Consider the following 22,821-nt stretch of genomic DNA (forward strand, 5'->3'; position numbering starts at 1 on the left):
ATAGCTTGCAGTAAAACTAGAAGGAATGACGATCGGCACTGCATGGAAGTGTTAAAAAGAAAGATACGAATACCAGCTGTTCTGTAGATGCAAGCAGCTTTACGTCTCTCTGGTACAGCTTCTTATGGCACTAGTAATTGTTACGTTTTCATCTTGTATCAATAAAATTCTGTTGTGTGTTGTCAGAGTTATGGGACCGGTCCAAATTAGTATCTAACAGAAAGTGCAAAATAAAATGAAATCTTTCAGGTTTACGTCCCAGGATATGTCGGCTAGGCTAAAGAAGACCGAGCTGGTGAGGATTTAATGTAATGCTGGAATGAATAAACGGGACAACCCCGAATGAACCCTCGCGCACGGTTTTCCTCCACCACAAAATCGAGTTAGAAGGAACTTGAATCGAATCAGGTACCAAAAGTTTGTGCAGAATAGTCGGCACTTATCTAAAAGTGTATATATATGTACGTTTTTTGTGTCAAATGATTTCTTTAGACGCTCTGAACTCTTATTATTCCCAAATAATCTTGCAGGGATCGGGAGTACGCGTCCAGACTGACGTGCTTCTTCTCGCGAGTATAAAACCGCACATTATAAGAACGACTGTGCTTTCAAAAGAGAGAGAGAGAGAGAGAGAATAGGTTGTGTTAGATGACAATTAAAACCAAGAATGCTATATAACAGAGCCTAGGCATAAGCACAGCAAGGAACACCGCGACGGGATGTGTATATAGAAATGGTATGCGAAGAAACAAAATTGAGGTTGCTTAAAATTACATAGTTTAGAACACTTGTAATACATAAAATCCAGGTTTTCTTAAATCGTGTAGAAATACTACCCCGATGGAAATTAGTATGTTACACAGTCCTATTTGATACGCACTTATTAATTTAACTTTAGTATTCTTTCTAAAACATTTAGTGGCATTACTACAACAGACAATTCTATCAAATTTTCACACATTTCTTACATTTCCAAGTGAAATTAGAGCTTTTTATTTCTTTTAGCAGAGCATGCACTAAATGAGGAGCTCCACTACTACTTGCAGATTGACATCAGGAGAGTTCAGTATAAATACAGTGTGTACGTATGGTATACAACCTGCAGTGCATAAAACAAGAACCAAAGTGTGCTGCGTGGCCAATATAAAGCACCCAGCACGGAGAACGCTATCTAACCAAGTCAGGGCAGGAACGCAGCAGGGTGGCACCAGTGTTAGCGATAGGGTGTCGTCCGTAAGAAACAGGCGCGTCAGAGACAGGAATATACGCATAAATTAGGATAGTGGAAGAGCACACTTACATACACAACACTTTCACTATCACTCAAAATTCATTTCAGTATGCTGTGCACTCACAATAATTCACATTCTGATATTTTACGGAAAATGCTCCACATCATACTTTATCTATAAATTTTCTGTTTCGTAGAATCGTCTGCTGGAGTCAGCCCCATTTAGAAATAATTTGACGCTTGAGCATTACACTGTAGGGAAATAAATATCTAAATAATCCATTTTTATATGCACTCACACATCTTAACTATAACAATCACCATTTTCGTGGCGCACTATTCTATATTAGTACCACTTAGCAGCTTTTTCTCTTTTTTTATCTGCTTACACTAACTTTGATCGTCAAATTACAACTTTGAACAACGCTTGTAAGTAGTACGAAGGCGTTAGTAGCAACTAGCACTGCACCATTTCCCAGGTAATATAATTAAGTCGGTATACCTTCACAATATGTAAGTAGCGCAAAGGAGCTTATAGAATTTCGTCTTCTTGTTGGCGACGGATAGCCCACACTTTCACGTGTTTAAAAACAGTACAATTAATATCATTCTAACTTTCTATTTAACTACATTTGTAACATTTCAAGAGCATGTAGCCTTTGTACAGGAAATTGTGGGTAGTTTTGTTGTACTTTACTAATCTTCTAATGTAAATAAAGTATGAGTAACCGGTACGAATACACAGGTTAAATTACTAGGTACTTACATAAAAGAAACATTCATTTTCCACTAAACGAGTAGCATTTGCAAAGTCTACATTTATAATATTGTTTAGAACCCCCCCTCTATTAAACTAATGGAATGTATGTTTAATTAATTTCTGCAAATGTACTTACCCGTACTACTTGACTATATTATTTCAGAATCTTTAAAAATATTTCCATACGTAAGCTGTTTGTAGATATGAATGAACACAATATATTTAGCTAACAGACGACCTCACCATACTGAAATTTAAGAATGATTTCGACAAGAAATTCTTTTCAGGGTTGGAAACTCCAGTATACTAACTCTCAAAAATAATAATAATAATAAAAAAGACAAATCTATTGTTTTGTAAACGAATGTATATTTTTCCAATTGATTATTTAATGTTAGAGATGGGACCTACTCCGTATCAGTTTTCCCCATATTAGAGGGACAACAACGCAAGGAAAAAAACAAAATACGCTTAACATTAGATACTATCGCAAACTAAAACAAAATATTTTTTGGGATATTCCAAACCAATAAAAAATTAGCACCCTAAACATAATCCATACAGACTTAAATCTAATCAAAGCAAAATATTTAATTGGCACTGAAATAAAAAAATAATAGGCCTTATGCTGTCATTTGACGAATGATTAGTGTCATACTAAAGTCTGACTACTGTAGGAAACATGTTAGTAGAGCTTTATTTATTCTCTAATCACATTCAGAACGACAATGTATCAGCTATATTGCTTCCACGTTTTGAAGTGAAAGGAGACAATTATGAACGGTTTACGTTGACACGATGCAATATCTGCGTTTCAGTTTGCGATATTAACTATAGTAGTTATAACTGCAGTTTGCCTCTTTTGAGCTATGTTACACTCCGCAATTTTTAGAAAGACAATTACGCATTGATCCCAGTTCATAATAGAGAGTAGAAAATGGCAGTCTATAATACATGATTTTGAAACCGTGAACAATAATCCGGTACCGTCTTTACAAATATCAATTTACTGCAACATAACGAAAAAAAAATGTATATTATCGTAATGTAAAGCGTAAGTTCTTAGGTGTACTTACCTAAACATTTATGCAATGCGCACAAAAACCGTATATATTTGTATCAAATCAATGTAATATTTGGAGTTAAGCTTGATATAATCAATATGGAAATTGGCAATCATAGTTTCTTCTGATCTTTTGCGAACTCTTTCGTTGCGCAACGTAAATTCTTGTAATGCTCACACGGAATGAGGGCATTAGGAAACAGTAAAACCAACTTCTTAGTTAAATAGGTCGGTAACAGTGGCGTAGCAATAGGGTAGGCAGGGTAGACTCTGCCTACGGGCGCAGGCCATTTCCGTATATTAGGGGGCGCCTCAGGTCTTTAATAAAAAAGAAGCAAATTGTATAAATGGAGCCTCAAGTTTTTGCTGTCTTCATTTCCGAACATGGCAAGAATTAAAATTCCTGCTCACTTAATTCGCAGTTTCTTGCGTTGGCGTATCAAATTATTGGCATTACTGTAAACTCGTCGAGGTTTTAGCACTGTATGATTGAGAAATTAATCCTCCTGTATTAATAAGATATCAGTCCTATATAACATGTACTTCAAATAAAATTCCCCTGCTCAACAGACTTTCAATAATAATGACAAATTCTATAATCTATAAGATGTGGATTAAAACGAGTTAAAAAGTTTGCCATGATTATGAAGCACAGTAATAATTGCCACGTTCCGCGGCAACACAGAACCAAGCGAAGAACTATGAGTCGATCAAACCGGGCAAGTGCCCGGGACGCCAACGTCAGGGAGCGCTCAACCGAGCACCCCAAAATAACTTTTCTAACGTATTTTCTAATATCACTGTAATAAAATATAGGCCAGGACTTGGTGGTGGGGCGGCAAAAGACATCTTCGTCGGGTGAAAATTTTGCCTTCGTCCGCTCCTGATACTGACCAAGTTTACGCAATTTTAAATGGATGAGGAGAATACTGACGTACTCAACGTTATTGGAGAGTAATACTTAGATATTTTTTTTTTAAAAAAAAAAGACCGATTGCAATATAATTTACAATATTTTTGTAGACGTTACAGATGAGGGCACTACCCATCTGAAGTGACAGATATTGTTCTGAAAAAAGCAGACTTCGAACTATGGCTCATGTAGGCCAAGACTACTGTGTATTCTGCAAATTAAAGTGATGGGAATCGCAGATTTTCCAACGAGTGCTACACTTTTCGAAAGAAAGCTGGTGTTCTTAAAAAAAAGACTTTGGTTATGTTATTCTTCCAAGTTAGATGAAATATCCTGTGTGCCGTGCTGGGTGTTTGCAGATAGGCGGAGACAAAATTTCCGAGAAGAATGGATTACTGACATAAATACATGGAAGAACTTGTTAAGTAAAATAGTAAGGCATGAAAGCTCAGAAGGCCATATTCATTCCGTAAGGGCAAAATCTTCATGAATCACAAGGCGAACAATGGTAAGCAAGCTCGATTTGTAACACAACTGAGCATTAATTATTGGCAGGAAGTATTAAATCGAGTGTTTCGTGTTATCATTTTCGTGTGTTCTGGTGATGTGTCACTTCGTGGTCGAGAATCTATGAAAGAATGCTGCAACTTAGATAATTTTCTTCGAACTATTAGTCATACGGCAGAATTTATGAAGTTGTGGACAGACTTTTAGACAATGCCTTTCCATATCCTTTCATCTTAAGGAATCATTAAAGCTCCTGTGGTCTGTGGGAAAGATAAAAGTGGGGAGGAAAATAAGTGGGTATGAAAAGTCATTGTAGGGCTAGAAAAAAAATACCGAGATTTTGAAAAAGATATTAAGAAAGCAAGGGGTCAAGTTGTATAGAAAAGTAGCAGAACGTTGTTGGACCTTATCAAAAGGAAAGGAAGGAAAAGAGAAAAAGGAGATAAAAAAAAGGTGTCATTTATTGTATAAAGTGTAAGGATTGTGATATGAAATATATTGGGGAGACGGGAAAATTGTTGAAGGCTAGAATTAAACAACGTAAAAGTGATGTGAAATATGGCAGAGAAACTAACACAATATTTAAACACGTGAAAGAAAAAGGACATGATGTGAACTGGGAAGAAGTTATTGTGCTAGAAAGGGAAAGGAATTGATTGATTGATTGAAATGGTTTGGGTGGGCGCGTCGAGAGCGGGGTCTTTTGCACCCTTCTTTGACAGCAACAAAATAAAAGTATCCAAGAAGAGAAATATAGTAGCGCAGACATAATAAAATAAAAGAGGTATCTGGAGCATGCTAAAGTGTCAGAGCACGGATGAAGCAAAACGTCATAGCATTTAGAAAATGTGCAAACTCAATACACAAATACAAGGATTGGTTAGTACACAAATGCATGTTAATCTTCTCTGCCGGGGCAGCTCGGCAATAAGTGAACACACGTAGGGCAGCCCATAATTAGTACTGAAGATAACAGTGCAGTAATAGAATAAAAGCAAGGAAATGCTATGATAAGCATAAAATCATAGTGAAAGCTAAGAAAGAGTAGATAAAGTCAGAAATAAATTAATTAAAAGTAACGTGAGAAATGCACTCACAGAGCATTCAGAACATACAGATTCTGCAAATAAGTGAACACTTTCTGGATCATGGATTCATCGTCTCCAAGCAAGATTGCCAGGCGAGCTCGCTCAGGAGCAAGAGGAATACATTCCACGAGAAGGTGGCGGATGGTCAGGGACGCACCACAATTCGAACAGGAAGGTGGGTTCTGCCGACGTAATAGGTATCCATGGGTCAGATGACTGTGCCCAAATACATAGGCGTGCCAATATGCGTTCTTCCGGTCTTGAGGGACGAGAACTCGTGGGTCAAACACCAAGTCGCGGCTTCACAGCGTATAATTTGTCCTGAACGTGCTCATCCCAGTGTCTGCCAGCGGTGAAGGAGAAGACGATCTATCATAGGACGAATATCAGAGCTGGAGAGCGGTACCGGATAGGCACGTCCTGTAAGGGCAGCTTCTCTGGCAACACGGTCGGCATGCTCATTACCTGGAATACCAGCATGGCCAGGCACCCAACAAAATTGGACGTCACAACCTGCAAGACGTAAGGAATGGCAGGAGAGGAAAATTTGCTGAACTATAAGGTGCGCAGTTGACACGTCGGTAACACTACATAAAGCGCCGCTGGAGTCAGAGCAGACAAGAACCTGTCGAAGGTGGCGTCGACGAATATAATGCAGGGTCTCCAGAATAGCAACCAATTCAGCAGTGAACACAGTGGAAGTAGGGCGTAGCTTCAAGCCAGCGCCATGGTCATCCATGACGAAGGCACAGCAACAAAATCGTCATGCCTCAAACCATCTGTGTAGAAGATAGCGTAGGTACGGTACGCGTCGAGAAAAGAGAAGAATTCCTGACAAAATTGTTGATTGCTGGTAAGAGACTTCTTAAATTGCAGTAAATGAAAACTGACAACTGGTGGAAGAACAGTCCACGGAGGAATAGGAAGGAAGCCCAATGGACAGATAGCAGGGACTCCCAGTCCTAAGGAAGCCACAAGGTCTAGAGCACGAATGCCAAAATGCCGAGTAGCAGTGGGTCGTGCTTGATATCTGGCGTAGCTAGCACCAGCCTCAAGTGCAAAGGCCGAAGGATGGGCAGGTAAAGCTTGAATATGAATGTAATATCACAAAAGCAGGCAGTCTCGACGGTGGGAAAGAGATGGCTCATGTGCCTCAACATAGAGACCAGGAATAGGGCTGGTTCGAAAAGCTCCAAGCGCCAAACGAAGGCCAAGATGATGAACTGCATCCAGATGACGTAGGATGGAAGGTCGAGCAGAACCATAGGCAACACAGCCATAATCCAATTGTGAGCGGATGAGGCTACGGTATAAACGCAGCATCACCACACCACACGGTCAGCACCCCACGAGAGATGAGACACCATACGTAGTAAGTTCATGGAGCGAAGACAGCGATACTTCTGTACCCGAACATGAGCAGCCCATGTAAGTCTGTGGTCAAACTCCAAGCCCAGAAAACGAACACGATCGACATAGGACAATCGGGAAAATTTTCAACATGGTTTAGAAACAAGTGGAAAAAACTTTTCATAAGCCGAATAATTTTGGATATTATGTATAGTGATGTTAGGTGGAAAATTTTCTACTACATTTAGTTTCACATAGAGCTACAAAATTGAATTTCTGTAGAGGAAAGTTAGTCAGCAACAAATTTTCCAATTAGCTTTCGGGAACCGGATTCTATTATTTAAAATTTCAATTTATTAAAAGTCATGAATATTTTGCGATTCATAAAAACATACTCCACTTATTTCTACATCGTCGTTTAGCCGTAAAATTGATTGGTAATAAATATTGCCCTAAAAAGTTTCATGAAGTGAAAATCTAACGATTCTTCATTTCAAGAATGTTTCAAAAACTTCAATTCGTCCTTCCCTCAGAATCCACCTTTGATCTTACAATATTAGATTTAGTCAGTTTAATACGCATAGGACGGTTTTCTCATAGCTTGACTACTTTTATAGATTTACATACTGCAACATTTATAAATAAGTGCATATAATATAAAGTGCCAAGTGTAACTTTTTAGCTACCCAAAATTCGAGTTTAAGTAACATGAAAGAAAATACTGATCATTTTCTAGATTATTTATTCATATATTCATTCAGAAGGGAAAGTGAAATGTAACTAATGAGCAAGCTGATTTGTGTAGTTGTTCTTCCAATAAAATAATAGAAGAAACACAAAAAGCTGCACTATTAACGCTGCGTTCTAAAAGCAACAAGTAATTTCATTTTAATTTACAAAACAAAATACATATTTTATATATATGTACTTGTTCTATCGAATTGTCATTATTTCTAATACATTTTTATACATAATAATGGTAGTTTTACAATACAAATATCTGCTGTAAAATATTAATTATACAAGATTCCAATATTGAAATTATGATTTACGAGTATTAAACACAATAAAATCATTTTTTCTTAATTTCTGTTACAAAAATAATCTTCATAAAGAACTTTTATGTAATTATTCATTACATAGGCAGACCTACATGTGAAGAAATAATGGAATTTTCTGTTTCTGAAATTGATAAATTCACAAAGGTTTCTTTTCAATTTCTTGTTACATTTTAAATATTGGAATGGCATATTTGTTCTCTACGAACCCGATGTATGTTTCCTGCACTTCACAATCACACACACACACACACACACACACACACACACACACACACACACACAAAGAGAGAGAGAGAGAGAGAAACACTATTTTTACTCCCAAACTTGAAATATTAGAAAATTTTCTGGTTTCCGAAAGCTAATTGGAAAATGATAATTTGTTGCTGTCTAACTTTCCTCTAGAGGAATTGAATTTAATAGCTGAATGTGCAGCTAAACATAGTAGAAAATTTTCCACCAAACACCACTATACATAATATCCAAAATTGTCCGGATTATAAAAAGTTTTTTTCATTTGTTTCTACACCGTGATGAAAATTTTCCGATCTATGAAAATTCCTATCACTTGTTTCTACAGTGCAATAAAACTTTCCAATTCACAAAAAGTTCTTTTACTTTTTGCTTCAAAATGATGAAAATTTTCCGACTCATAAAAATTTCTTCAATTTTTCCATGCAAGACAGAACAATTGACTTCGATTCATGAAAGGTTGTTTAACTTGTTCCTACATAGTCCTGAAAATTGTGTGAGCAATGAAAATTATCAGATTCTTTAAACGATCTTTCACTTTTTAACATTTCTCTACATGGTTTCAATCAATTTTATGAATACTGAAGAACTGTTACTTGATCACTGATATTTGTTAAGAACGGAAAAATTTTCCGAGAAAGTAAAGAAGAAAATTTTCCACCTCACATCACGGCTAAACAACGATGTAGGAATAAGTGGAGTATGTTTCTATTGATCAGAAAATTTTCCGGAAAATTTTCTCTATACAAAATAGACAATTTTTCGATTCATGAAGAATTCTTTCACTTGTTGCTACGTAATACTGAAAATTGTCTGAGCCGTGAAAATTCTCAGATTTTTTAAACGATCTTTCACTTTTTTTTTAAATTCTATACATGAAGTCAATCAATTTTATGAATACTGAGGAATTGTTACTTCATCACTGATATTTGTTAAAAAGGGAAAAATTTTCCGGAAAAAAATAGAAAAAAAATTTTCACCTCACATTACGGATAAGCAACGATGTAGGAATAAGTGGAGTATGTTTTTATGAATCGGAAAATTTTCATCACTGCTTAGAGCATTATACCGAAAAGGTTTATGTGGCATGAAATAAAAGGAGTTGTGTTGATTTGGAGTTTAACGTAGCTTTCAACAGCGAGGCTATGAGACGTGACCTACTGGTTAACGTGAAATTTGAACGAGTTCCCGCCGGAATCGAACCCGGATCTCCCACGCCAAAGGCGCGTAAATAACCGCTTATTCACGAAAGATTCCAATCTTCAAACTAAGAGATTAACAGAGTAGCACGATTGTCAGTCACGAATGCTTGTGATACGAAGGAGTGGAAAGTGTTTAATAAAACTTAAAATTTTTAACATACTAGGCTATTTACGTATATGGTTACCAGTAAATTAACGTTTTGTCTCTCTCATTTCTATATTGTGGAAAATAACTGCAAAAAACTATTTTACAAGCTCCTTACCATTGTAATCATTTGACCTTCTTAAACGATTATCTAAGTAGTATAGCTATTACGATTCCTAATTATTTATGGTTTCTTGGCTCTGCAAAGTCCATTTATCAGTATACGAGAAAAATAAATTTTTTGTCAGATAGTAGAATTATATGTTCTCTAAAAGTATATGTACTTACTACACATCTACGTGAGCACCCAGAACGTCAACCTTCGTCCATTGCTGTTTGAGTTTATATTAATATCGCGAGCTTCTTACAGACCTACTTTTATAAATTTGTATAAACCTTGTAAAACTCAACCCTACTTCAAGTAGACAGTGGATTCACATATCAGGTTGTAATTATGAACACAACTATGGTGAAATTAAAAATCAGGATTATTTTTTAAAAGTATGTTTAAACTTATACTACTTCCTTCAGAGTGTGATTTAATAAAGTTTCAACAACAACCAAGTAATACGTTCTACATCTATTAACAAATTAAGTTCTATAATCTTTACATGTATACTTTTACCACTTAGTATTGATGATAATTTACAATACACTGTGGAGTTATTTCTTGAAAATTGTTATAGCCACAATTCAATAAACTAGCATACATACTTCTTAGTGCTTGTTCCAAAATGAAATCACTCATACATTAATATACAAAACTAGATAGATAATATTTAATACTTGGGTACGCCGCGATAACCTAGACCACACTCAACTGTTCAATTTCAGTATCGAAATATGAATACGTGCTTCTATTTATGCTTGAATTACAAAACGTATACAAACACAAGAAGGAAATATTTATAACTTACAATAATAATACAGCATATATATATATATATATATATATATATATATATATATATATATATTATATATATATATATATATTACAAATTATTTGAACTGATCGGAATAGTACTTTGTACTTTAGTAAAATGATTAAAAACTTTTAAACATCAAATTATTTTTAATTTTATTCAAGATAAATAAACCTATTATCTATAATAATTAACGGTACGGTCGAAGAACATTTACTATCATATCGATGTATTCTACACAAAAATTTAATTTCGTATTTGATTTTCGAAATTTATGAACTTATAAAGGACTGGCTCTTAAAGTAAGATACAACCAATGAAGTACATTCGTGTATATGCAGATGCAATTTTCGAACTTTTTAATTCAGGTGATAAACTACCACGGAAATCATAAGGGTACACAAGTTGACATATTAATACTGCTAATAATTTCAGAAATAATCTATCAAATCAATTACATCCTTGAGCAATATTGAGGTTATAATTTCTCTTGACTTTTTAAGGCAATATGAAACGAAAATGTAATTTGCAACATGGGCGTCATTTCAAGGAGACACGAGAGGGCAACTGCCCCCTCCCCCCAAAAGTTTGAGGAATACATATTTTTTAATCAATTGCCTACTAATATAGTAGTACAAAACGTGAAAGTGTTATATCGGTGGTGTCTTGCTCCCTCAAGCGAGGTCTTAAACGACACCCCTCATTTGCAATTAAGTGAAACACGAAAGAATATTCCAATTCGACGTGCTGTGTTTCGCGCAGGATTTCAACGTCCAAACATTGTACAGGAACCACCACGTTCTAGTAACCAGTTTCAGCACCAACCTGTACGAATTTCTTAAGATATTAAAACGATGTAAATCCAAGGCAATGAAAATTGCTTGGTTATTGATATTTTGCATCCGTTCTCATCAGTTAGACTCTGTGAGAAGAAGACTTAAGAGTTCAAAGTGAAATTTAATCGACCGAAGTTTATTCAAACTTGAATACCCTCCCAATGGAGATCAACCTGGAATCACGTACTAAAAGTGCACATGCTGGCCACAAGAACAGCTAAGAGTGCAAATGCGAAAATGTGACCAAAAAGTCAAACTATAATAAAATTCATCATTATTAACTTTACCATGTACAAAAAGAACCATCAATCTTTGCGTTAGAGTCTTCTATTAAAGCATTGCAGACTCAAAATATAAGCCATTACATATTCTGTAGTGATGTGAAAATAATTTGTTACATCTCTCACGCAGAAAACTGACATTTATGATATTAATACAGGCACCCTTTAAATACTACAAAGAATTCAGCTGGTGACTTGCATGGGTTTTTGTTAGTTGCAAACAAGGTTCGACTCGAAATAATCCGCTGCAGCATTCAGATACTTTTACGCTATGACATGTAATGCGTAATTTGATTTACTTCTTTCTATGAAAAGTTTTACGTCATACCTGAACTGAATCAGGTTATTCTTTTGTATGTATCCCGATCAAGTAAGTTTGTGGTGGACAAAATCATGTCCATGGGTTTTCTTTGGGTACTCACACGTTTCCTTCCACATACTTATTCCTCCAGTTCTATCATCATTATTCACTCGTTTTATCATCGTTTCCTTTAGCCTAAAGAATATATCCGTGGGATCTTAAACCGAATTATTTTCGTTTTTCTGTACGTATCAATATATGATTCCTCAATACGCCATGGTAAAGAAACGACTTTCTACATTGCGTACTGTCTTTCTTCTTATGGATACCTTTATAAAATTTCCAATCGCTAAACGATTCACGAGATTTATCACAAAGATAATTATTTTTTACTTTCATGCAACAAGATGTGTCGTTTTAACTTGTTCCTTTCGCGAAATGATTTATTACATTCTTTGCAACTGTATGGTTTGACACCTGTATGAATTAACTTATGAGTTTTCAAATATTTAACCTTACTAAACGCCTTACCACATTGTTCACAAGCAAATGGTTTCTCATTTGTATGGCCTAAAATGTGCCGTTTCAAATCTCCATTCCGACGAAACCTTGTACCACATTCGTCACAAGCATACGGTTTTTGATCTGTATGCGTTAACATGTGCTGTTTCAAATATCGATTCGAACCAAACGATTTAAAACATTCAGTACAAGAAAAGGGTCTTTCATCACTATGGGTTAATATGTGACGGTTCAAGTCACTTTTCCAACCAAACGATTTTCCACATTGCTCACAAGAATAGGGTTTATCTTTTCTATTGCCCAGTATTCCTTCAGCCAGTTGATCATTCTGGGACACTGACCTTTCGTATTCATCAGTACGTTGATCACCCATGAAAATTTCAACGTTTATATGCAAAGATAAATGTGATTTTAAATAATCGCTTCGTGAAAAAGCCATACTACAATGTTTACAGATATAAACATATCCTGACATACGAGAGATTATGTTTTCTCCATCCCCTCCATATTGCCTAATACGCAAGAGAATGAAACATATGTTAATATAAAGGAAAATTATATAAATAAAATTTTACAAATTATATAACACATGCGTTCAACATAGATTTCCCTCCCTATACACAAATATAACACATACACTACTTTAACATCTACTACTCTGCATCTCTTCTAAGAATACATCTACAAAATATGTTTGTAAGCTTTTAGCATTCCTTCTCACTATACGAAACATGAATCTTCAGTTTAAGGTTGAACTCAAGTCAACATGTCTGCCCATGAGGAATGAAAATCTTTTTCAAGGGAAAGCGAACCAAAGACGCATATGCTAACCGCTAGATTAATATAGAGAGCCTCATTTACGAAATAAATATACTCATTAACAATACTGGTAAATATGAAGATTATTTCATTCGAGAATATTCTTACGCAATTACGTGATTTTCAGCATCTAAGCTATTCCGAGATAAAAAATTTCGTTTAATAGTAATATCTCCACCTAATATAATTGAGTGAAATTATATGAAACTCTCCGTCGACAGTTTTTTTTTACTACACCAATCACAAGAAAACAATCTGACACTCCCTGTTATATGCCAAACAGTCTATTAATGATTGGTATACATGTACAATATTATTAACAAGGCTTCCTGTTATAACGAGAAAATACTCGTGAGCAAGCTGGAATTTAACACGCCAGAATACGCCATCCTTCGCGCACTGGTTCAAATGAATTAATTTCCTCCAATCACAAGCCGTTAGTAGCCATATCTGTTAATCAATCAGCAATATTAGCAAAGAATATACTGTGCATTTCGTACATGAAAAAAATAGTAAATTTTCATAAACAAACCCAGCAGTGTTGAAGACTGAAGGATTTTTATAACTCGTAAAATGTTTAAAAATTATACTTCGGAGCATACAAATATCTTCAGAATTGTGCGCCAAAGTCACAAATTTCGTAAATATTCGTAAATATGGTAAAACTAACGACAGCTAACGTACGAATAAACTTAAATCGTACTTAGTGCTTCTTCAATGTTTAATGACTGCACACGAAGTTAATGATTTCTAAAAATACATTAGAGTGTTAAATACCCAATCCAACTCCCTGTTATACATCAGTCTCAAGGAAAAAACATTTTGAACTTTAGGAATGCCAATTTTCCTAATTCCATTGATAATGCATATCTGCATCTAAGTTTCGTGCAATAACATATTCCCGAATTTGACGAGTAAGCCTCGAGCACCTTTTCTCATAAAAGAAATTACTTTTAATCACACAGTACTATTCGCCAATATGGAAGATGTATAAAGCACAAGTAAGTTACCCAAATTCTAGGAACATCTCTCTTACACTCAATCGCGGGATTCTTCAGTTTAAAATAACGCAAAGAGAAGTGTTAGGATATTTTAAGGTTGTCTTGGAGAAAAGTGCGACACGGGTAGAGGAAAGAAATTACACTCAAAAAATGAAATGAAATCTTTAAGTTTTACGTCCCGCGTTTAAGCCGGTTAGGCTAAAGGAGACGGTGATGATGAGAGACAAGTGAAATGATGGAATGAAGAAAGTGGGAGGAAATGAGAGAACGCCGAGAAAACACATGAGCACGGTGTTTGTCCACCACAAAGACCACACGGCGCGAGCTGGGATCGAACCAAAGACCCCAAGCACTGGAGGTGAACGCTCAATCACTGAGCCACCACGCCCTCCAAATTATACTCAAGGCTGTATATGCTGCACAGCTCTTTACCAAGGAAGAGTTCCCAGAAAAACACTAACATTTAAAGAAACTAAAATAGTAAATGTAAATATTTAGAAGCGAAGCGATTTAGAATGAAAATGCGTGATACGAAATACATTCAAGTTTTTCTAGCACAATGGCTTCGTAGGGCGGGCACGCAAATTGAAAAGAAGCATGTAGCAATTGCACAAAGATCTGGTGAAAGGGAAGAAGTAGTTACAATTTCAAATCTTGTAAGATACTCGTACGACACAAATTAAATACATTGTACAGCAAGCGGCATTTCTCTATAACAGGGGTAAAATCGGCGCTCAGAATATAATCGTGGAATGTATGCAAAAAAACAAAGGGATAGAAGTTCATATTCTCATTTGGTCTCTTAAAACCAATTTAGTCTCCGAACATGAATATGGCGTTTCTTGCCATACTTAAAAAAGCGCTAAAAAATGCGTTTAGGTGACGCATAAATTACTTGGAAAATCTAATGAAATTTATCTGAAGTAGCTCAAGGTACAGTGACTCACACTTTTCCAATAGGCTTCGATTATCAAGCAGTCTCTCCGGTATGTCAGTTGTTCTACGCACGACAAGATCAAGTCACTGATACAAACAAGAAAGATAACAAATTCTACATGCATAAATTGCATTCCTACGAAGGGCGGTCAAATCACGATGACAGTTACAAGGTGCCCACTTCCTTACGTGTTACTTATCTGTCCTTCGCCATTGCTTCCTCAAAATGTCCATAGCTCCTAGCTTATTTCTAAACAGCAGAAGATCCCAGATAAATTCTTACTCCTTTACTAAAATGTCACAGAGAGAATAGGTTCCCTATGGATCGGTATAAGTAACACAGCGTAGATGTATGGAATTATTATTTACGAAAATAATCATTAAACTTCCGTTTGAAATGAAATGAAATCTTTAAGTTTTACGTCCCACGGTTATGCCGGTTAGGCTAAAGGAGACGGTGATTATGAGATGAGTGAAATGGTGGAATGAAGAAAGTGGGAGGAAACGGGAGAACTCCGAGAAAACCCACGAGCACGGTGTTTGTCCACCAGAAAGTTCACTTGGCGGGGGCTGGGATCGAACCCGGGACCCCAAGCACCAGAGGTGAACGCTCTACCAATGAGCCACCGCGCCCCCTAAACTTCCTTTTGTAGGATTAGAAGTTGCATATAAAAATTGTAATAATGCATCAACATTCATCGGAATATATATATAAAAAAAATATTAACAAAGAATCTGAAAGCATCATAAAACATCTTACCAGAAAAATGTAAAAACACTGATAACATTAAAATAGGTTAATAAAATTAACATTACCTTACACCTTGGTTTCCAGCTAAATCATCTCGTCTATCTTGTACCGTATCAGTTGGAAACGATTTATATGATTGTTCAGGAGCTTCGTCTACTTCTGTTTTAAACTGAATATCAGAATCATGTAATGCACAGGCATTACTTTTTATGTTCATTTTTGATTTTCGATGAACGACTTCCGAATTTGCTTTCGGAGTACTAGATCTGCTGGAGTGCTCTACAATATTTTTCTCTCCGTTGTCAGGTAAAATTGTTTCACTGTTATCACTGCTATCTTGAGTATACGATAGTACTGATTCTCTGACTTCAGAGGCATTTTCAGTGATATTTTTCGTTATATTTGTTAAAGTTTGTTCACTGTATTCATCCGTATCTTCGTTTTTTGTATCTGGTAAAATTGGTTCTGAATTTTCAATGATATACTGTTTTCTTTTACCTGATGAAATTGATCCTTTGCTTCCAGTGATTTCTACTTTGGTTTCCGGTAATAGTGATTTTGAGTTGTTAATAATATTTTCATCTTCACTGTTTGATACACATAGATCTATATTTTCAGCGAATTCTACTGGCTCTTCTTTTATATAAATAGTAACTTCAAAACAATTTTCAGTTTCCATGGAGGATTCTTTACTTCCCAAACTGAGCTCTGACTCCACCATAATTCTCATAGGAGTAAAACGCAGAAGGAATTTATATTAATCATAAAAAATATTGACCTCCTTTAAAACTTATTTTCAGATACATATTCATATATTTGTCTAGTGATACGTTTTCAGATCTCTGAACACCCGGAGAATACACCTAAAAAAGAAATATACAACATTTCTTTTCAATAATAAACGAAAAACTAAGAATCACAAATTTTCACTTCATGACAGTAATGCATTTCGACAGAATATGCTCTACAACAAAATTACTTATTAGTCTCTCATTATCAAACAAGCATCAACTGAATTAACACTGAAACAACATAAGATTATGCATCTGAATTAGTAATAGGCACAAGTATTTAACACATTGTAGAGTTATAATGCAAGAAGTAATGAAATATACGTGTGATCTCAAAATGAAAAGTGTTTACACCAGTGTAGGTTAACAATTGTCAACGAAAAGCACTGCGACAAGAAACAAAGTATTTGTCCCTCGTTTTAGCGACAGAAATATCTGCTTTTATGACCCTCTTAATCAGAGAGGAAAAAATGTCAACTCTTTTGGCTGTAATGTCAAATTTTCAATCTAGTATGGAAATCCTATCAAAAGTATGCGGACTGAGCGCAGAGAAATAATTCAAAGGGTAGCTTGTTAGCCAATCGATTTTCTCCCTAGTCAATCTTACAAGAACAAATACTTCTTACATACTACTAGATGATGTTAACAGTCGTGTTTAATAAAACTGGAACAAATATATTGCAAAAAGCATATTAGGCCGTGACAAAAACAAACAAACAAACAAAAAGAAATATCTTGACCATTCAGAAGTATCGTTTTGATTGTGAAGAAAAAGGTCACTTTTCATCACAAGCGATATATGCATAGAAAAGCAGCAAATAAGTTGGCATACAGACGGTACAGTGTATCTCTAAGATTTAAATTAATAGTAATACCAACAACATTTCATGGGGTACTTCAATCGAAACTGGTCGGCTGGGTGTTTCTTCAAATTACATACGCACACATAAATAATATAAATAAACAGTTTACCAACAATATGATAAATGTATTAGTATTTTGAATCAGAAATAGCAGTACCAAAATACTTATCTCTAGGTCACGAAACAAAATCATTTCATGCAATCATATCTATAAGCCTGCCGCCAAAGAAGCAAATCTTGCATACCTCTCTTATTATTGTCGACGAACAAAATGGATAAAAGTTTTTGACAAATTCCTCACTTCTAATAACACTGGTTAAATCAACATTGTACAATATTATACCTTAATACAACAAACTGTGGTACAGACTCTCCTCCAAATAACATATGATCTTTACAGAGGTTTGTTCGTTCATTGATAAATGTATAATTAAACTGGAATATAGCTAGTGAAAATTGACGAGCTTCAGAAGTAAAGAAATGATACGAAAAAGGAAAAAGTTAGTTTTTACTTTGAGAAGAATAGTTTCTTTATTGTCACCTTTTCATTTCTTCCCTTCCACACATTCGCAATATGAGTGCACAATGATAATGACCACAAAATTCCTTTCTCTTTTACGATAAAATTTTAAGAAATAATAACGGCAATTTTACTTACGATTACATATTCGTACAATTAACGTCCCATTAGATTTTAACATGAAATACTTCCTAGACGAAAGATATAATATATTAACTCCTAATGCTTTTGAAACTCTTGAATTCGATTCGCTATTTTTCAAATGTATTAGCTATGCTTTCCTCTTTCAAGAACCCACCTGGAACTGCTCGACACTAAAAAAGCACTACCTAGAGTAGGCAACTGAGTAGTGCACAGCGGATTCAAGTAGAACATATTTTATGCACCGGAAGATATTAGTGTGTATATTTGTTAACGAACTTTAAAAATCTAACAGGGTATACTTTCAGAAGAAGAACAGTTTGCTTTCGTAGTATATTTGGAAACGCTAACGTGTACCATTCCTTTGGTATTGTAAACAGTATAGCGAACAATTATTTACGTCGCTTCCTTGCTGTACGGATTATTTTTAGGAATTCAATAAATGTGCAACACTCCATACTATCATTCTATTTCCATTTAACCGAATTCGTATCATCCTAGAAAGTGAAGACTCTGTACACGAAACAGTACGTTGCGTTTTACATTCGATCTGCTTTACTTGTCCTATAGTATAAACATGTATTTTCACTGTTAACAATATTTACTTCAAATTACTTAAATAAAAGATAAATTTAACGTTCCAGTAAAACAGTTCCAGTTATAGGATGGTAATTAGAATCTCCCCAAATTTATTGACGGCTTCCGAACTGATATTGTGACCGACAGTGAGCCATTGTGAACGGCCTCACTTATGCATAAACCCACTGTCGCTGAGCACTTGCTCCCTATTGACGCCCTTTCTCGTTTCCACTCGGGCTTCTTGCTGCGCTCCCACTGTGATTCACTTAGATAGCATTCGTACTTTTTAGTGGCTACCTAGCACAAGTTGGTTCGTGTTTTGTCATACGCCCACATTGCATTTATACTAATGTCTACATCAAAAGTTACAAATAACGAAGAGTAATCATTACTAACTGATTTGGGAAAGAAACTAAATACTACCCGTTATATATTCTTTACTTTAAAATTATTTATGAGTAATTACACAGCTCTATTTATGTGATTATTTTAAGTACTTTTCTCAAATCCTGAGGTACTTACCCGTATTAACTAAAATTTGTGTATTGCTTCAGAACCTTAGAAACCGCCTTCACACATAATTTGGTTGTGAGTAAGAACAACCGCAATGTTAGCTAACACACGATCTTATTAATGTCATTATTATGCCTAAATTCAGATTGATAATTCAGAACATTGTGAAAAGAGAACAGAAAGAGATTGCTTTCAGGGTTGGAAACTCCAATCCAGTATTACCTCTCTATTAAAATAATTTCAATGCAAGATAGAAATTGTTTCATGAATGTATATTTCCAATTTTTTTGTTTAATTCAAAATAGGTCGAAACAAAATAATAGGATACATGACATGACGATTTCGAAATTATATAGATGTAGATAGTCGCGAAGAGTGCTTTTTGGTTATCCAGGAATGCTTCCCAACTACAGTGGCGGCTCCAGAGCCGTACATGAAAGATGTCAAACTATTATTTATCCCATCCCAGCAAAATCAAGCGCGGCTTTGAGGTCTCCAGTGGTTTTCTTTAAATTATGGTGTGAGCAGTGGCGTAGGCAAATTATAGTTTCGGACCCTCTTGATCAAGATAAGGAAAAGTAAATGTTCTGAAAAATATGATGCCGAGGAGTGCTTGAACTCCCTTGATTAAATTCTGGGTATACCACTTAATGTGAGGTACAAATATGACAGAAAAGACAATGACGGATTTGTGTTCTTACTTTGCTTTATGTCGTCTTAAAATTTGGTCCCAACTCAGTCGAAAAAGTGTAATACGTTTTATCAGGTCAGCCATCTTCAATGAGATTTTCCTGGGTTTTCCTCATTCACACCAAGTAAATGCCGGGGTAGTACCTAACTTATTGGTCCCAGGCCACTTCCTTCCTTTTCCAACCCCTTCTTCTTTTCCTTTCCATGGATTGTGTGCTCGCCGAGGGACGTCATCCCTCAAACGTTAAGGGCTAAATGGCCTTATATGCTGAAAGCGCAGAAATCTAAATCCTAACCTAACCTAAAATTTAGTTCCCGGTGGTGACAGAGATTCGTCAGTTCTTACGCTACATCCAAGCATTTTCCTAGATTTAACTTACTTTATCGCATACAGTATATAAATATTTGCTGTAACCAAGTACCGGTGTCGTGTGTGTATTTACACTTCACTTGGATTGTACGCTGAAAATGTAGGATCTTTGTTTCGTACAATATTTGGCATGGCTCCTATCTTCATATACGGCGCACTCCCGTTTATTTTTGTTATTTACGGGAAGGGTTATAATTCATACATATAAGCTCAAAGTTTCAAATTTTATTTATATCTGATTTTTACACAGCTGTTGATAATGTTGTTTCTTGCACGCATCAATGAGTACATTGTTTTTGGCTGAGTTATGAGTGCCATTTCAACCCAGCATTTATTCATTTTTTTTTTTACTATTCCCTGGCTTACATTTGTATTTTGATTCAGTCTTGGGAGGATGGCGGAACGTTTCTCCTCAAATAAACACGTTCAACGTGTCTTTGTACCGATTCTTATCATTGACTCAAGAGCGGACTTTTTACGGATTCGAAAGCGTTATTCTCTAATTACGTGGTTCCAGGTATAAGCTCTTTGCCTACTTATTTTCAAGCGGAATAGTTCCGAGTAATTTATTAACTACTTCGTACTCAACGCTCGATTCGTTGCGATCAGCCGTTCACCTATGTACTCGGTGTGCCCTCGAGGATACTTTGGTCCATCTTTATATGACTTGTGTTGGAACAGGAGATGTATGGAATTGTTTCACGTTCTTCTTAGGATGGATTTTTTGTCTCCCTTCCCGTCAATTTACCCCTTTACACACATTGCTTCCCCATTTTCGTTATTTCCTACAGAGTAAACACTATAGGGGAGGGTGGGCCAGAATGAGACAAAAAGTAGTAAATCAGTAATATTTTGTTTAATAGTGTCTATAAAATTAAGAAGCTAAGTTATAATGAGAATTTGGTTCATTGTGCACATAAAGCATGTATTTCTAAACAAATATCGGTTACAGTAAGGAAGTGACGATAAATCGAAAAATAGTCTCCGTTTGTCTCATTGTGGCCCATCATAGGGCCACAATGAGACATGCCATGGGCCACAGTGAGACATAGTAAGGATTAAAAACAAAAACAAAGAATAACATGGTCTTACTAATAAAAAAAAAGAAACTTACGGTTTCTCTTGCGAAACAACATAATTTTAAACTGTTACGGCTCGATATGCGCTTATATAGTTAACGGATGTTAAGCAAATCGAAGTTGTACTCGAATGTCACAAAAGATTGCAATCTCTTTGTGGATCCTAAACGTTTCGGATTTGGGAATATCATTTTTACATCGGACAGATGAACTAATGCTACATCTGGAACATGAGGAAACGAAAAGTAGCCTTCATATTTTAGGCACTTTCTTAAAAAACTAACTTGTATATCATTATTATTGTCTTTTGACATGATAACCTTTGCGATGTAAAAAATGTTTCTAGGTGCCTTGAATTCAACCAACACAAAATCATCAACTTCTGGATCACGTTCAAGCTCTTGAAAACCACTAGGATCAACATGTGGAAATGTAGGGCTCGTATCGGGAAATTCTGTCACCACTGCTTGATGAAATGTTAAAGTCACATTCATCGTCGCTATCAGAGGAAATGAAATCATATTCGTTTCTTTTCTTGTTGCAGGGAAATAAACCTTTACACACACCAGATGATTTACGTTTGCGCAATTGTCTTTCTTCTAGCTTCTTTTCAATTTTCTGTTTCTCAGGCGTATCAGTTGGAATTATGCTTGACGCTTTCGTGCGACCAGTCGCAGCTCGTTTCTTTTACCAGCTTTAGGGAATCCTTTGAAAAGGGCTGGACTGATAAATTTAGAAGTGTTACTTTCAATAGGGCTATTTGTTTGTGTGCCTATTTCTATACTTGCTGCTAATACACTAGGACCTGAAGAGTCTTCAACACTTTCAGCACAAACTACCATTGGGGGAACTGATTGCTGGAGCTGTTATATCATTTGAGTTATCACAAGGATCACGATCAGTCACATAACTGGTTAGAAAGTCATCAGCAGTGAATATTTCACTATCGAATGGAAAAATTCCCGCTTTCTTAAAGCCAGATTTTAATGTTTGATGGTATCATAGAGCGTTCGTGAGCTACCCCAACACAGACACCAATGTAGTAGTATGGGCCCCACTTTGCCTAACTTTTTGGCCCCTGGGTCCCTGCCTCAGGACCCATGGTCCCTGGCCGGGGTCAATGACCTAGGGGTACCTAGGACCCCCCCCTCTAAATTTTGGCAGGGGTACCTTGGCCCACTCCCTAAATTTTGGCAGGGGTACATAGGACCACCCCCCTTAAATTTTGGAAATTGCCAAATCTAAAAATTTGGTATGGTAGCCTAGGACCATAGTATGTACCTCTATCAGTATTGGGTGTCTATGTCGTTCCCTTTCATGGGTAAAAAATTGC

General features: G+C 35.8%; 1 protein-coding gene across 4 annotated transcripts in view; it reads right to left on the reverse strand.

Annotated features, from left to right (window-relative positions):
• The window catches only part of LOC145691023 (uncharacterized), a 74,326-nt gene extending 54,755 nt beyond the window's left edge, over window positions 1-19,571 (reverse strand). Inside the window, exons 1-3 of one of the 4 annotated variants that reach the window (XM_081766569.1) lie at window positions 19,359-19,571; window positions 16,008-16,805; window positions 10,553-12,947 (exon numbers count right to left, since the gene is read on the reverse strand). In XM_081766569.1, the coding sequence (XP_081622695.1) occupies window positions 12,296-12,947; window positions 16,008-16,672 (1,317 nt within the window). In that variant the 5' untranslated portion in view covers window positions 16,673-16,805; window positions 19,359-19,571 and the 3' untranslated portion in view covers window positions 10,553-12,295. Of the gene's footprint in view, window positions 1-2,127; window positions 2,239-10,552; window positions 12,948-16,007; window positions 16,806-19,358 lie in introns of those variants that run through there. The other 3 variants (XM_081766568.1, XM_081766566.1, XM_081766567.1) reach the window with 3 other exon arrangements.
• Between the last annotated feature and the right edge of the window lie 3,250 nt (window positions 19,572-22,821).

The sequence above is a fragment of the Thermobia domestica genome, chromosome 7 (assembly GCF_964235325.1).
Source record: "Thermobia domestica chromosome 7, izTheDome1.hap1.1, whole genome shotgun sequence".
NCBI classification, from domain to species: domain Eukaryota; kingdom Metazoa; phylum Arthropoda; class Insecta; order Zygentoma; family Lepismatidae; genus Thermobia; species Thermobia domestica.